Below are 13351 nucleotides of genomic sequence, written 5' to 3'. Positions count from 1 at the left end.
TTCTCCTTCATCGACTTCTACCGCAAGCACGGGGCAGAGCTGGGGGGGGGGGGGGGGGGGCTGTGGGTCTGGCAGAGACCCCGGCCCCACGGCATGGGGCGGGCAGTGGGGTGGGGGGATGCAGGAGGGAGCCTCCTGTCTGGGGCTGAGCTGGGGGTATGGGGGGGTCCTGCAGGGGCAGGGGACATGGGATGTCCTCCCCACAGCAGGGAGTGGGGTGACGTGTCACCCCGTGTCACCCTGTGTCATCCCCTGTCATCCCAGTGTCACCCCATGTCACCCCATACCAACCCGTGTCAACCCTGTGTCACCCTGTGCCACCCCATGTCACCCCATCCTACCCCTGTGTCACCCCATGTCACCCTGTGCCACCACCCCATGTCACCCCATGTCACCCCTGTGTCACCCCATGTCACCCCATGTCACCCTGTGTCACCCCATGTCACCCCATCCTACCCCTGTGTCACCCCATGTCACCCCATGTCACCCTGTGTCACCCCATGTCACCCCATCCTACCCCTGTGTCACCCCGTGTCACTCCATGTCACCCCCATGCCACCCCTGTGTCACCCCGTGTCACCCCATGCCACCCTGTAGCACCCCCATGTCACCCCATGTCACCCTGTGCCACCCCGTGCCACCCCATGTCACCCTGTGTCACCCCATCCTACCCCTGTGTCACCCCATGTCTCCCTGTGTCACCCCGTGTCACCCCATGTCACCCTGTAGCACCCCCGTGTCACCCCATGTCACCCCCTGTCACCCAGTCAGTGCTGGGGGGGCTGCAAGGCCATCCCGGAGGGGGACCCCACTGCGGGGGGGGGGGGGGGCGGTGGGGGCTCATCCCCAAACCCGAACCTCAGCCTCATCTTCTGCCCCGGCCCCCCCCATCCCACTGCACCCCCCCCGTCCCCCCTCCCCCCCCCCTCTGCAGCCCCCAGCCGCCCCCCCCCTCCCCGTGCCCCCCCCCCCCCCGGTGCCGTCCCCGCTCCCCGCTGCCACCAGGGGGCGCCGCAGGACAGAGCCCGGGCATGGGGGGGGGGGGGCACGGGGGGGGCACCCCCGGACCCCACCGCCCCCAACCCCCCCCAGAGCCCCCCGATTCCTAAACCCCCCCAGAACCCCCCAATCCCTAACGCCCCCCCAACCCCACCAGCCCCCAACCCCCCCATCCCCACGGTGCTCCCAGAAGCCCCCCAAAACCCTTTTCCCGTGGGGGGGGTGGGGTGGTCCGGGGGGGGGGGGGTCTGCACCCCACCCGAGGCTTTGTAGAGCTCCTTTAGGGTCCCCTGCGGCTTCTCGATCTGGTGCACGGTCAGGTCCACCGTGCCACCACCGCAGTCCGCCACGATGTACCGGTCACCTGGGGGGGGGGGGGGGACACAGGATTAAGGGGGGGGGGCCACAATGCAGCCACGGGCAGCTCGAACCCCAATTTGTGTTGTTTTTGCCTTTTTTTTTAATTTTTAATTTTTTTTTCCCCCAGCTGGACAAGGTTTTGGGGCCCCCGAGGGGAAGGGCGCAGGCGTGGCGGCGTTTGGCTGGAGCGAGGAACCCCCAAAACCCCAATTTAGGTTGAGGACCCCCCCCCCCCCTTTTTGTCCCCCCCCCCCCCACCCCCACCCTGCTGCCCCCTCTCCTACCCGCCTGCATCTCTGCCCACAGCTCCCCGACGCCCGACTCCACCAGGAAGGTTCGGCTGTGCCGCGACCGCCGCAGCTGCTCACGGGCTGTGGGGGCAACGGGGGGTGGCGTCAGGCTGGGGGGGCGCACAGGGACCCCCACGGCACCCCACGGGACCCCCACTGCATCCCACAGATCCCCACTGCATCCCACTGGACCCCCAGTTCACCCCACGGGACCCCCAGAGCACCCCACAAGACCCCCACTGCATCCCAAGGGACACCACAGCACCCCAAGGGACCCCAGAACACCCCATGGGACCCCCTCAGGACCTCTGTAGCACCCCATGGACCCCCTCAGCACCCCACAGGACCCCACAGCACCCCGTGGGACCCCCTCAGTACCCTATGGGACCCCAGAGCACCCCACAGGACCCCCACTGCACCCCATGGACCCCACAGCACCCCATGGGACCCCTGCAGAACCCCACAGGACCCCCTCCGGATCCCATGGGACCCCTGCAGCACCACATAGGACCCCCACAGGACCCCCACAGCACCCCATGGGACCCCCTCAGGACCACAAGAGACCCCACAGCACCCCACAGGACTTCTGCAGCACCCCATAGGACCCCCACAGCACCCCAAGGGACTCCACAGCACCCAACAGGACCCCTGCAGTACCCCATGGACCCCCACAGCACCCCACAGGAACCCTGCAGCACCCCAAGGGACCCCACAGCATCCCAAGGGACCCCTGCAGCACCCCATGGGACCCCCACAGCACCATATAGGACCCCCACTTCACCCCACTTCACCCCGTGGGACCCCCACAGCACCCCATGGGACCCCACAGCACCCCACGGGACCCCCGCAGCACCCCATGGACCCCCTCAGCACCCAAAGGGACCCCACAGCACCCTATGGACCCCCACAGCACCCCATGGCACCCCCACAGCACCCCATGGACTCCCACAGCACCCTATGGACCCCCACAGCACCCCTTAGGACCCCCACTTCACCCCATGGACCCCCGTGTCTCCGTGGTGCCCCCCCTTTGGCTCTCCCCCACCGGCACAGCGTGTCCCATCCGGGTGGGGTTTCCTCTGCCCTGTCCCCTCCCGGGGCTGTTGGGGCGGCCAGGAAGGGCAGGGGCTGGTTTTTTTTTTTGGGGGGGGGTGCGGCTGCCTCAGCCTCAGTTTCCCCCATCCCCATACGGCACAGCGGGACGGGGGGGCCCCGATCCCCATCCTCGGGGCAGCACCAGGACCCTGCTGGCTTTATGGGTGGGGGGGCTCCTCCCAACAACACCCACCCTGGGACGGGGCAGGGGGGCCTTGGGTAAGCTGGGGGTCCCCGGACAGGGCTGTCCCCAAACAGGGGGGCATTTGGGGAACACCCCCCGGGTCCCCCCCCCCCCGCTCACCCTGCCTGAAGCTGGAGTCGATGTCGCGGTGGGGGCCCAGCCCGTTGTGGGGGGCCCCGCAGCTCAGCTCCACCAGCTGGTGCAGCCGCAGCTTCCTGCAGTAGATGGAGGCGGCCTCGGGCTCCAGCGCGATCAGCAGCTGCTCCGGGGTCTCCGGGGACACCAGCCCGGCCTGAGAGGGGGGGGGACGGGGTGTCACGACAGGGACGGGGTATCGCGATAGGGATGGGGTATCGTGATAGGGACAGGGTATCGCAACAGGGACAGGGTATCACGACAGGGACAGGGTATTGCAACAGGGACAGGGTATCGTGGTAGGAACAGGGTATCGCGACAGGGACAGGGTATTGTGATAGGGACAGGGTATCGCAACAGGGACAGGGTATTGTGATAGGGACAGGGTATCGTGACAGGGACAGGGTATCATGATAGGGACAGGGTATTGCAACAGGGACAGGGTATCGCAATAGGGACAGGGTATCACGACAGGGACAGGGTATCGCAACAGGGACAGGGCATCATGACAGGGACAGGGTATTGTGACAGGGATAGGGTATCACGACAGGGACAGGGTATCATGATGGGGACAGGGTATTGTGATAGGGACAAGGTATCACGATAGGGACAGGGTGTTGCGATGAGGACAGGGTATCATGATAGGGACAGGGCATCATAACAGGGACAGGGTATCATGACAGGGACAGGGCATCGTGACAGGGACAGGGCATCGTGACAGGGACAAGGTATAATGACAGGGACAAGGTATTGTGATGGGGACAGGGTATCACGATAGGGACAGGGCATCATGTCAGGGACAGGGCATCATGACAGGGACAGGGTATCATGATAGGGACAGGGTATCGCAACAGGAACAGGGCATCGTGACAGGGACAGCGTATTGTGATGGGGACAGGGTATCGCAATAGGGACAGGGTGTCACGACAGGGACAGGGAATCACGACAGGGACAGGGTATCACGATAGGGACAGGGTATTGTGACAGGGACAGGGTATCGTGACGGGGACAGGATATCGCGACAGGCAGACGCTCCCCGTGGTGCTGCGCAGGGAGGTTCCCCATGCCCTCCTCGTGCCACGCTCCCCATCACACCCAGGCGGCTGCAGGATGGGGCTGAGGCTTGGCCCCCCGGCTCCCCCTCCCCGACCCCATCCCCACAGCGACCCCTCCTCACCCAGGGGGGGCCGCTCCCCCCCCCGGCCCCCCCCCCCCCCCCAGCTGCCCCCCTCGCCTTGTAGGCAGCCTCCCGCATGAACTGCTTGGCCGGCTGCTTCCAGATGGCCGGCACGGTGATCACCCAGCGGACGGCATCCCGCTCCGGCAGCGCCGGGCACTGCTCCTTCAGCTCCTGCCGGGCGAGAAGCAGCCGCTGCCACCCCAATTTCCACCCCGGGGCGGTGGGCCAGGGGCCAGAAGCCGCAGGAGGAGGGGGCCAGCACCGTGTCCGGGCAGGGGGCGCGCAGAGCCACGGCCCCTGGTGCTGCTGCAAGGGGGGCGCAGGAGCCCCGTGGGTGCCCTACCTGCAGGGCGTGATGCTTGAAGAAGCGGAGCGCGTGGGCGAACACCTCCAGGGCTGGCATTTTCTTCCCGTTCACAGCTTCCAGCTCGGTTTTCATGGTGAGGTCCTGGCCGGGGAGAGCAGCGCACGGCCGATGGGACGCGGCTGGCAGCAGGGGCACGGAGCAGGGACACGGCCAGCCCCACGGGCAGCACGGCCACGGCCGTTCCCAGCCTCGGGGTCCCCGTGGTGGGCACAGGAGCAGGGCCGGGGGCACCCAGCTGCCTGCCTGCCCCCGGGTTATCAGCACGGCTGCAGCTCCAAAGCAGCTCAGATGGGGGAACGAAAAATCCCCCCCCCAAAATGGGCCATGTGGCAAAGCGTAAAACGCATGACAAGCGAGCAGGGGGCTGGGCGCACTCTGGATGCTGACACTCAGAGGTTTGTTTTGCACCCCCCTCCAGCCCCCCAAATTTCTGCTCCCCCCCACAGAGCCCCTCTCTTTGCAGGAGCACAGGGGCGCAGCCTTACGCTGGTGCTGTGGATTTTCATCTTAAACTTCTCAAAGTAGAGCCAGTCGCGGGCCTCCTCGGGGTCCAGGTCGTGGTAGTAGTCCCTGGCGGTGTAGCCGAAGCTGTGGAAGCTGCCCTCCGGCGTCAGCAGCAGGCTGGTGGGGGTCTTCTGGTTGGCCACCCCCGGGTCCCCTCCTTCCCATTTCCTGCACACAGCAGCCGGTGGTGCTGAGCCCCTGAGGGGCAGGCAGTGCGGCACGGCACGGCACGGCACGGCACGGCACAGCACCCCATGGCACACCACAGCCCTCCCCAAAGCACGCAGGAACCTTAAAGCCCCCCAGGACCCCCACGCTGGGGGATGCGCTGGGCTGCTCCTTGCTGCCAAGCCCCCTGGCATGGTGAGGGGTGGCCAGGAGGCACGGGGCAGGGAGAGCCACAACTGCACGTGGGCAGCTGGGGAGGGGGACGGAGCCCACCAAGCCCCCGTGGCCACCAGCTCTGCCCGAGGAGAGGGTGGCTGCATGGCCATAACCCCGGCCCCTTTGGTTTGTTTTTGTGAGCTCAAATGCCCCGCAGAGGGACAAGGAAAGGGCAAAGTCACCAGGAAGGCTCTAGGTGCGTGCTCACACCCGCATGGAGACTGCTTTGCTCCCCGTGCACGGCCCCTGCAGTGCTCCTCTGGCACCCGCACAGGTAATTCGGACAGAGCACCAATTAAATGGTGCTCACCCAGTCCTCCCAGTCAGTGCAGGGCCCCTCAACTGGGGCGCTTCCACCCCGTGCGCCCAAGCACCCCCACCGCCGGTGGTGGTCCCCCCCTCATCTCCCCGAGCTGGCTCCCGGCTGCTTTTGGCCAGAAGCCCCGGGTGGGCGGCAGGAGCAGCGCGGGGGCCTCAGCTGCGCGTTACCTCATCATGTGGATGGCCTCGGGGTCGCTGCAGAAGCTGAAGGCGTAGCCGCTGGACGTGGTGCCGAAGTCGATGGCCACCACGACGGCGAAGGAGGGGCTCTGCAGGGCGCGCGCCTCGCTCCTCTGCAACACAAGGAGGAGGTTAGGGATGGGGCATGGCTCGCACAGGGTGGGCACGAAGCAGTGCTAGCTGCTTTGGGAAAAGGGATAAAGCCACCCGAAGGGGTTAATTTTTCCTGTTTTGGAAAAAAATCACTGCTGTCCCCGCAGCGATTTCTCTGAGCCTGACCCCACGCCGGGGCAGGGACGCGGTGACGCCGTGGTTTCCTCTGCAATGATGCTCTGCGGTTCTACAGCACGGGGCAATTTCTACTCTTGCACAGCTCCAAAAACAAAAAGAAAAGAGGCTGCCTGCGTGCTCGGCCTCGTGGTGCCTCACTGCAGCGGTTTCCAAAGACAACCTCTATGGGAAGTGGCCAGAAACCAGCTGGAGGGAGATGCGCCTGCAGCCCACGCAGGCTGCCTGGGGGTCTCCGCTCTTCCCCACGTGGAGCTGGTGTTAGGGGGGTGTGCTACCTTCAAACCCTGCAACTTTTAACTCTGTTTCACCAAAATCCTCCCTGCTTGAGAGACGGGGGACGTCCAGGTGCCCAGGAGGGGGTGTCCCCACCCGTCTGTGCACCAGGAGGCGCAGAGCCCCGCGCAGCACCGCCCGCGCCTTCGCGGGGCAGAGGCAGGCAGCTAAAAGCCCTCATTAAGTTTTTAATGCGTTCAGATCTGATAAATGCAGACATCAGCGAGCCTCAGAAAACACGCTCCTGTTAGCACGGCTGATGTAGTTGTCTCAGAAATGTGCACGGCCTGGTGACTGCAGGGACAGCAAGCCCCCGGGAGGGACCCGCTCCGGCACGCGCCTTCGTCTGTCCTCGCAGCCCCCGGGATATTCCGACAGGAGCAAGCAGAAAAAAAGCGAGTGGAACTAGAGGGAGAAAAGCTTTGGGAAGAGTTGCACTTTGCTGGTATTTCCTCCACCCCCCCTGCTGCTGAGCCATGCCCTTACGCTACCCACGGGCACTGGTACGGATGGGAAAACTGCGGGTGCTGCAAATCCCCTGGCACGGGCACGGGTTTGGGCACCAGCCAGTAGGGAGGGGCAGGGTGCCCGGGTGGGCTGGGAGGACAGCGGGGGGCGAGCACCGATGGGCAGGGAGCCACGTGGGGACGCGGGGACCCCGAGGTTGCCTTACCGGGGACTGGGAGGGCGTCAGCGGGGCGATGCTGCAGCTGTCGTGGTGCGTCCCCGGGGAGCCGGGGGGGGACGGCGTGGGGCACTGCTCCCCGTCGGCACCTGGGGACACAGCGGGGTGAGCCTGGCACGGGGATGAGCCCTGTCCCCTCCCCATGTGCTGGTTTGGGTACGGGGTTGTCAGGGGTCACAGCTCGTGCAGGGATGGGGACGTGGTCGGAGGAGAGCCCCAGAACCGAGGCGCCCTCTCCTTGGGGCACGGGGAGCACTTGCTCAGCACAGAGATTTGGGACAGCCTGATTTGGGTCAGCGGGGGACCCAGCTCGCTGGTGGGGCAGGCTTTGGGGGTGAGGCGAGGGCTGAATCCCTTCCCTGTCACCCGAGGGGAACTGGCACACGGGGGAGGATTCGTTTCACCCTAAAAGCGGTGTCGGAAGCTCTCCGGGTGACCCTGCAAGCCCAGCTCCTGCCCCCGGGCTGTGCAGCTGGAGCCCCTTCCCTTTGGGATGGGCGAGCTGTGGGGTGAGCCCTGCCTCTGTGGGGAACTGGGACGCTCCCCAGTGGGAACTGGGACGGTGAGAGAGAGGGGGGGGGTCTCTGAGCAGGGAAGGAGCAGCCGGATCCCATTCCTACAAGCTGACGGCAGAAGCGCGAGGCCTCACGCAACGTGACGTCTTTGCAGCCGTAAAGGGATGCGCTGGGATCTCCAGGCTCCGCTATTTTTGAGTCGAGGCGGCCGTGGACGTGTGACGAACACATGTTAATTCGGCGTGGCAACATTGGCAACATCTGCCGGGGACGGCTGCAAACAGCCCCGGGGGCTGCGCCGTGCCGGGGGGCGAGCAGCCGCAGCGCTGGTGCCCCCCGCTCGGTGCTGCCGGCCACCCCGGTGCCTCCTCCCATGGCTGCCACCGGCCACATCCAGCATCAAATCGAGGTCCTGAGCTCGTCCCCGAGGTGCCCGGCTCAGTTTTGGTGCCCCAGCCCCGGGGGGATCCCGACCCCAGCCCCTCACCGCCAGCCCCGGGATGGGGTCAGCGCCGGAGCCGTGCCTCGTGCCCCGGGGCTGCCTGCTGGCTGCGCTCCCCCCCCCGGCACATGGCTCCAATTAGCAGAGGGGCTGATTAATTAATCACCCGCCTGCGAGTGCACGAACCGAGGGGTGGACAGGCTCCAGCTGCGGGCCCGGGGGGGCTCCATGGGGCTGCGCTGGGGACAGGGGCTGGGGACGGGCGCGGGACCCCCTGCGGGTGGTTGGAGAGCGGCACAGGGCGAGGAACAGGGGGGAACGGGGGGGCTGCCAGGCATGGGGGTGGTGGGACGGGGTCGGGGTCAGGGCAGGGCTGATGCCCAGCGTCTGCTCCCTGCGGGGGGATGCCCACACTTGGCTGCACTCGCTGAGACCACCTGAGCTGCCATAAATGCCCCAGGAGGGTTGCGGGGGTGTCCCCCCCACCAGGGGTACCCGGCACGGATGCCCAGATATCTGTGTCCAGGTGAACCCCCCCGTGCTCCCAGTGACCCCAGTGACACCCCAGGGGCAGCTCCCTAAATCCAGCTTGGGAGCCCCACGGCCTGCAGCGGGGGGGTCCTCTGCGACCCTAAAACCGGGGCTGGGCTTGGTGGTGGGCACCCCAACGCCGGCAGTGGGGGTCCCGGCCGTTCCCCACTGCTTTGCCTCCCAGGCTGGCCAGGAGCCGAGCACCACGCACGGCTCACCGGGGCTCAGCACCGTGCGTGCCGCTGCCAGAGGCCGGATTTTGCTTTGGACCCCCCCAGGAGCTGACGGGAGGGGGCTCCGGGGGGGGGGCTCGGCTGCTCCCCGCCACGCCACGGCCTCGTCCTTCACGCCTGTTCCATAAGTGCCTTTCCCTGTATCCGTGTCTGCGGCATGAATATTTGATCCCTGACAAAAAGGAAAGTCCCTGGGGACGGGGCGGCGGGGCTGCGGGGGGGGGGGCAGCGCAGCCTCTGTTTTTTTTTGGGAGGGGGGCGCAGCGCGGCGCCCCAAAGGGTGACATGGAGCGGAGCGGGTGTGGGGCTGGGCGGGTGGGGGGACACGGGGTGGTGTGTGGGGCGTGGGGGGGCCGCAGGACATGCACGGGGGGGGGGATTTGTGGAGGGGGGGGCCCGTGCGGTGCCGCTGCTGGGGCCGCTGCTGGCGCGGCGTCAGGTTTCGCGGCAGCAGCTGGTTCTGGTTATGGGGCGCGGGGGAGCGCGGCTCATTAGGGGCGCAGGGGGGGGGTTCCGCGGCGTCAGCAGCCCGGGGGGTGGCGTTGGGGACAGCGGCTGCCCTGTGTGTGTGTGTAGGGGGGGTGGGGGGAGCAGACAGACCCCCCCCAGCCGCCCTCCCCGCGGCACTTACCCACGCGCAGGCTGCGCACGCCGGGCTCCAGCAGCGTCGCCATCGCGGCCTCGCCTTCCCGGCTGCAGAGGGGGAGAGCGGGCGGTGGGCGAGTGCCCTGTAGCCCCCCGCACCCTTGGGGCCACCCACAGGGTCCCCCGGGGTCACCGGGGAAGCCCAGGCTTGACCCCACTCAATGACCCCACGCCGTGCCCCTGCGCCCTCTGGGACCCTGTAGGAGCAGGGACCAGGGGAGCCCGAGGTCTGTCGGACACTGGTGGTGACGGGGGGGTGGCACTGGCCGTGGTCCATGGTGTCCCTGCCTGTCCCGGGGGGCAGATCCAGCAGGGACCCTCTCCAAAACCCCTCTCCCCTGGCTGAGGAAGGGGCTCCTGGCTGTGAGAGCATCGCGCCGCCCCCGAGGTGCCGTGCCCCCACCAGCGGTTTCCATCCCGCAAAGCCCCCCGGGCTCCCAACGGGGCTGAGCAAGGCGGGGAGGGGGCTTTGCTGCCAGCCAAACCCACCCACGCTCTGCCACCCGGGCACAGTCCTGAAAAAAGGCCTCGAGCTAGGAAAGGAAGGCAGGTGGAGAGGTGCTGGGAGCGCCTTGCACCGCTGCGCCCCCGGCATCGCCTCCCCAAATCCCGTTTTTTTGGGGCGCCTCTGCCCCGTGCTCAGCTCGCTGCAGCTCTGCCCAGGGCTCGTCTCCAGCCACGGTGACTTTGCCCTGCAGGTCGGGCTCCCCTCGTGCTCCTCCAGCTCCAGGCAGCCCCGATGGGCAGCCCCAAAACCCCAGCGCCCACCGATGGGGCCGTGCGGGGGCAGCCTCCGTGCCCCAGCCCCCTCCGTGTCCCCACGTCCTGCCTGGGAGATCCCAAAGAGGCCGCACGCCTGCAGCGGGTGCTCGGAGCCCTCTGCCTGAGCAGGAGGCAGAAGTGAGGCCCCGGCCTCTTGTGCCTCAGAGGTTTTGTGTCCTTGCCCCTGGTGGCCGTGGGACGCTCTCGGTCACTCAGGAGCCACAGCAGAGCTCCAGGCTGCGGGTGCCTGGTGGCCACCCAGTTTGTCCCCAAGCTGCCAAGCCCCTGCCCTGCCTGTCCCCGTGCAGCACCGGACACTTGTCCCCTGCACCATCCGGGCGCTGGCACAGCTTTGGGGTGCGCCACGAGCCTCACCAGACCCCGCAACCCCTGCCGGGGAGGGTGCCAGTGGCTCCCAGCGATGGCTCGTGGCAAATTGTGCAGCAGCAGCAGTTCCGAGGGCTCTGCCGCTTCCTCTTCTGCGGGGGCTCGGGGAAATGGGGAAAGGAAACGAGGCCGGGAGGGCGCGGGCAGGCTGGGCACCGCGGGGTGCCGGTGTGGGCGCACGGCACGGGGACACTGGCACCACTGGGTATGGGGGCTCCACGGCTCCACCTGCACGAGCCCGGGGGTCTCCGGGCAGCCGTGAGGCTGTAGGGGTGCAGTGACCCCAGAAATGGGGCTGCAGGGCTTGGGGAGCCCCCAAATCCTCTGGGCAGAGAGGATCCTGCCCGCTGCCATCGCTTGGCCACCACCGGGTGCCCCCAGCGTGGTGGGCCCCGTGCCACTCGCAGCCTCCTGCTGGCACTGCAAGGTGCTGGGATGTCACCGAGTTGTCCCCACGGGTCGTGGTGGTGTCCCCACAGGACGGGGTGTGGGGTGGGACAGGGCCTGTGGAGGCTCAGGGGGGTCCAAACAGCCCCCCCCCACTCCCTGCCCGCAGCTCGGGGCTGGGGACAGGACCCAGCCCAGCCCAGTCCTCCCCAGTTCCGCAGCACTCGCTCACCAAATCCCCAAACTGGGGGGACACCTCCGGCATCCCGGCTGCGACACCTTCCCCACGGCCCCTTCCCCAGCGCCGTGTCCCCCCCGGCCCCAAATTTTGGGCGGTGCCGCTCTGCGCTCCCCAGGTCCCACCACGAACCCCGCAGGCGCTCACCTCTGCGGCGGGGGCAGCGGGGACACCCCAGGGCCGGCCACCTCCTTCTCTCTCCAGCTGCTCCCACGGCTCCTGCCGGTGCCCTCGGTGCCACCGGTGCCCTCGGTGGTGCCGTCGGTGCCCTCCTGCCCCCTCGCTCTGGCGATGCCCGGTGATTCCAGCCCCCCGCCTGCCCGTGCCCGGCTCCGCCGCCCTGCTCCTGGCTCTGGCTTCCCGAGGCGCCTTCCTCCGCTCCCCTCTCCCTCCCGGCCCAGCCCCGGCAGCGGTTCAAATTGCAATTCCAGCTGCAGATGTGGGAGCGGGGAGGAGGAGGCAGGGCCAGCGGCCGCCGGGACGGAAACCTCGGCTCGGCCCCGGCCTCCCCGCACCGGGGTGGGACCGAGGCCACCGAGGGGCCGAGGCCACCGAGCAGCTTGGGGGGGCTGCGGGGAGCTGGGGACCCCTCGGTGCCTGCGGGCACGGCTGCCCCTCGGTTCCCTCAGCTGCCCGTGTCCCCCCACGCACATTTCTCCACGGGTTTGTGCCGCTCTTTACACCCACAGAGATCCTGGCCGTGTCCCCGCAGCCCTCTGTCCCTGCTCGTCCGTGTGTCTGTCCTGCCTGTCCTTCTGTCCCCAGCCCCCCCAGCCCTTCTCAGCCCCGTTTCCCCCAGCCCCGTGGCCGTCCCCACTCCCTGCTCTCCAGCTGAGCATTTTGGCCGGGGCACGGAGCCGTGTCCCCGAGAGCTGCCAGGCACCGTGCCACCTCTGCGTGCCACCAGCCTGGCATTGCCAAAAGGGCGTCAAATCCTTGGGGGGGGGCTGCCCGGGGGGGGTGAGGGTGAGCAGGGCTGGGCGAGCTGTGCCTGGTGGTGGTGGCGTTGGTGGCAGTCCCTGCGTTGGTGGCAGTCCCTGTGTTGGTGGCAGTACGCACCCCTTTATCTGCCCCTTTGCCACCCCGTGCCCCCTCGGTCCCAGTTTGGGAACTGGGAGGAGCCCAGAAGGTGCTGGGCAGCGGGGTCCCAAGGGCAGCTCTCCGGGGGACCCGGTGCCGGGGCTGCGGGGGGGGCGCAGGGCCTGGCTGTGCCCCCAGTGCCTGGGGGGGGTCCCAGCCCCACCCGGAGCCGGGAAGCTGCCGGAGGGAGGGGAAGAGGAGGGGAAGAGAGGGGCGGAGGGGGCTACGCCTGTGTTTGCTTCCCTGGCTCCCCGTCAAGGGATGAGGTAGCGCTTTCCGGCGATTGAGGAGGGCCCCGAGCGCTGCCGCAGGAAGCACGGGAGGAGAGCGCAGAGCTGGGGGCCAGCCCAGCTTTTGGGGGCGCAAAAAGCACGCTGCACGGGGTGGAGAGGCGAAACGGGGGTGGGCCAGGATGGGCGACCCCCACTCGGGCACCCCCTGATGCTTTTGGGGTGGCTCCGCGCCCCCCTGCCCGCAGCCCTCTCCGGTTTGCTCCTCTGGGCACGCACCCAGCCCAGTTCACCCAGTTTGTTTGCTCCTTTGGACACGCACCCAGCCCAGTTCACCCAGTTTTCTCCCCCAGAGACCAGCAGTGCCAGCCTGGGTGCACAAAGCAGAGCTGCCCCCTCCTGTGCCGGGTCTTGCTGTGCAGCATGAGGGGGGCAATCACCACCACCACCACCACCACCACCACCACCACCACCATCATCATCATCACCACCACCGTCACCACCCAGTGGCACCATCACCAGGGCCACCTGGCTGCGCCCCCCCCGTCACCTCCCTCTGCCCCCAGGTGTGGGTTTGGGGACAGTGTAGGGGGAGCGAAGGAAGGGGCCACCGCACCCTGGGGACCCCACTGCTGTTATCCAGGCGCCCAGGA

The 13351-nt window shown here is 67.9% G+C and overlaps 1 protein-coding gene across 1 annotated transcript in view; it reads right to left on the bottom strand.

Moving 5' to 3' along the window:
- HSPA12B (heat shock protein family A (Hsp70) member 12B) overlaps window positions 1-12576 on the bottom strand; it is a 16041-nt gene extending 3465 nt beyond the window's left edge. The window contains exons 1-10 of the mRNA XM_082759493.1: window positions 11536-12576; window positions 9601-9662; window positions 7237-7337; window positions 5988-6112; window positions 5096-5282; window positions 4587-4691; window positions 4298-4414; window positions 3049-3220; window positions 1644-1730; window positions 1259-1363 (exon numbers count right to left, since the gene is read on the bottom strand). Of these exons, the coding sequence (XP_082615619.1) occupies window positions 1259-1363; window positions 1644-1730; window positions 3049-3220; window positions 4298-4414; window positions 4587-4691; window positions 5096-5282; window positions 5988-6112; window positions 7237-7337; window positions 9601-9662; window positions 11536-12041 (1567 nt within the window). The 5' untranslated portion in view covers window positions 12042-12576. The remainder of the gene's footprint in view (window positions 1-1258; window positions 1364-1643; window positions 1731-3048; window positions 3221-4297; window positions 4415-4586; window positions 4692-5095; window positions 5283-5987; window positions 6113-7236; window positions 7338-9600; window positions 9663-11535) is intronic.
- Window positions 12577-13351: the final 775 nt, after the last annotated feature.

This window comes from Aythya marila (genome assembly GCF_965140915.1).
Source record: "Aythya marila genome assembly, chromosome: 4".
In the NCBI taxonomy this organism is placed as follows: Eukaryota; Metazoa; Chordata; class Aves; order Anseriformes; family Anatidae; genus Aythya; species Aythya marila.
Note: the sequence above shows the minus strand (reverse complement) of the source record. Positions and strands in the feature narration are given on the sequence as shown.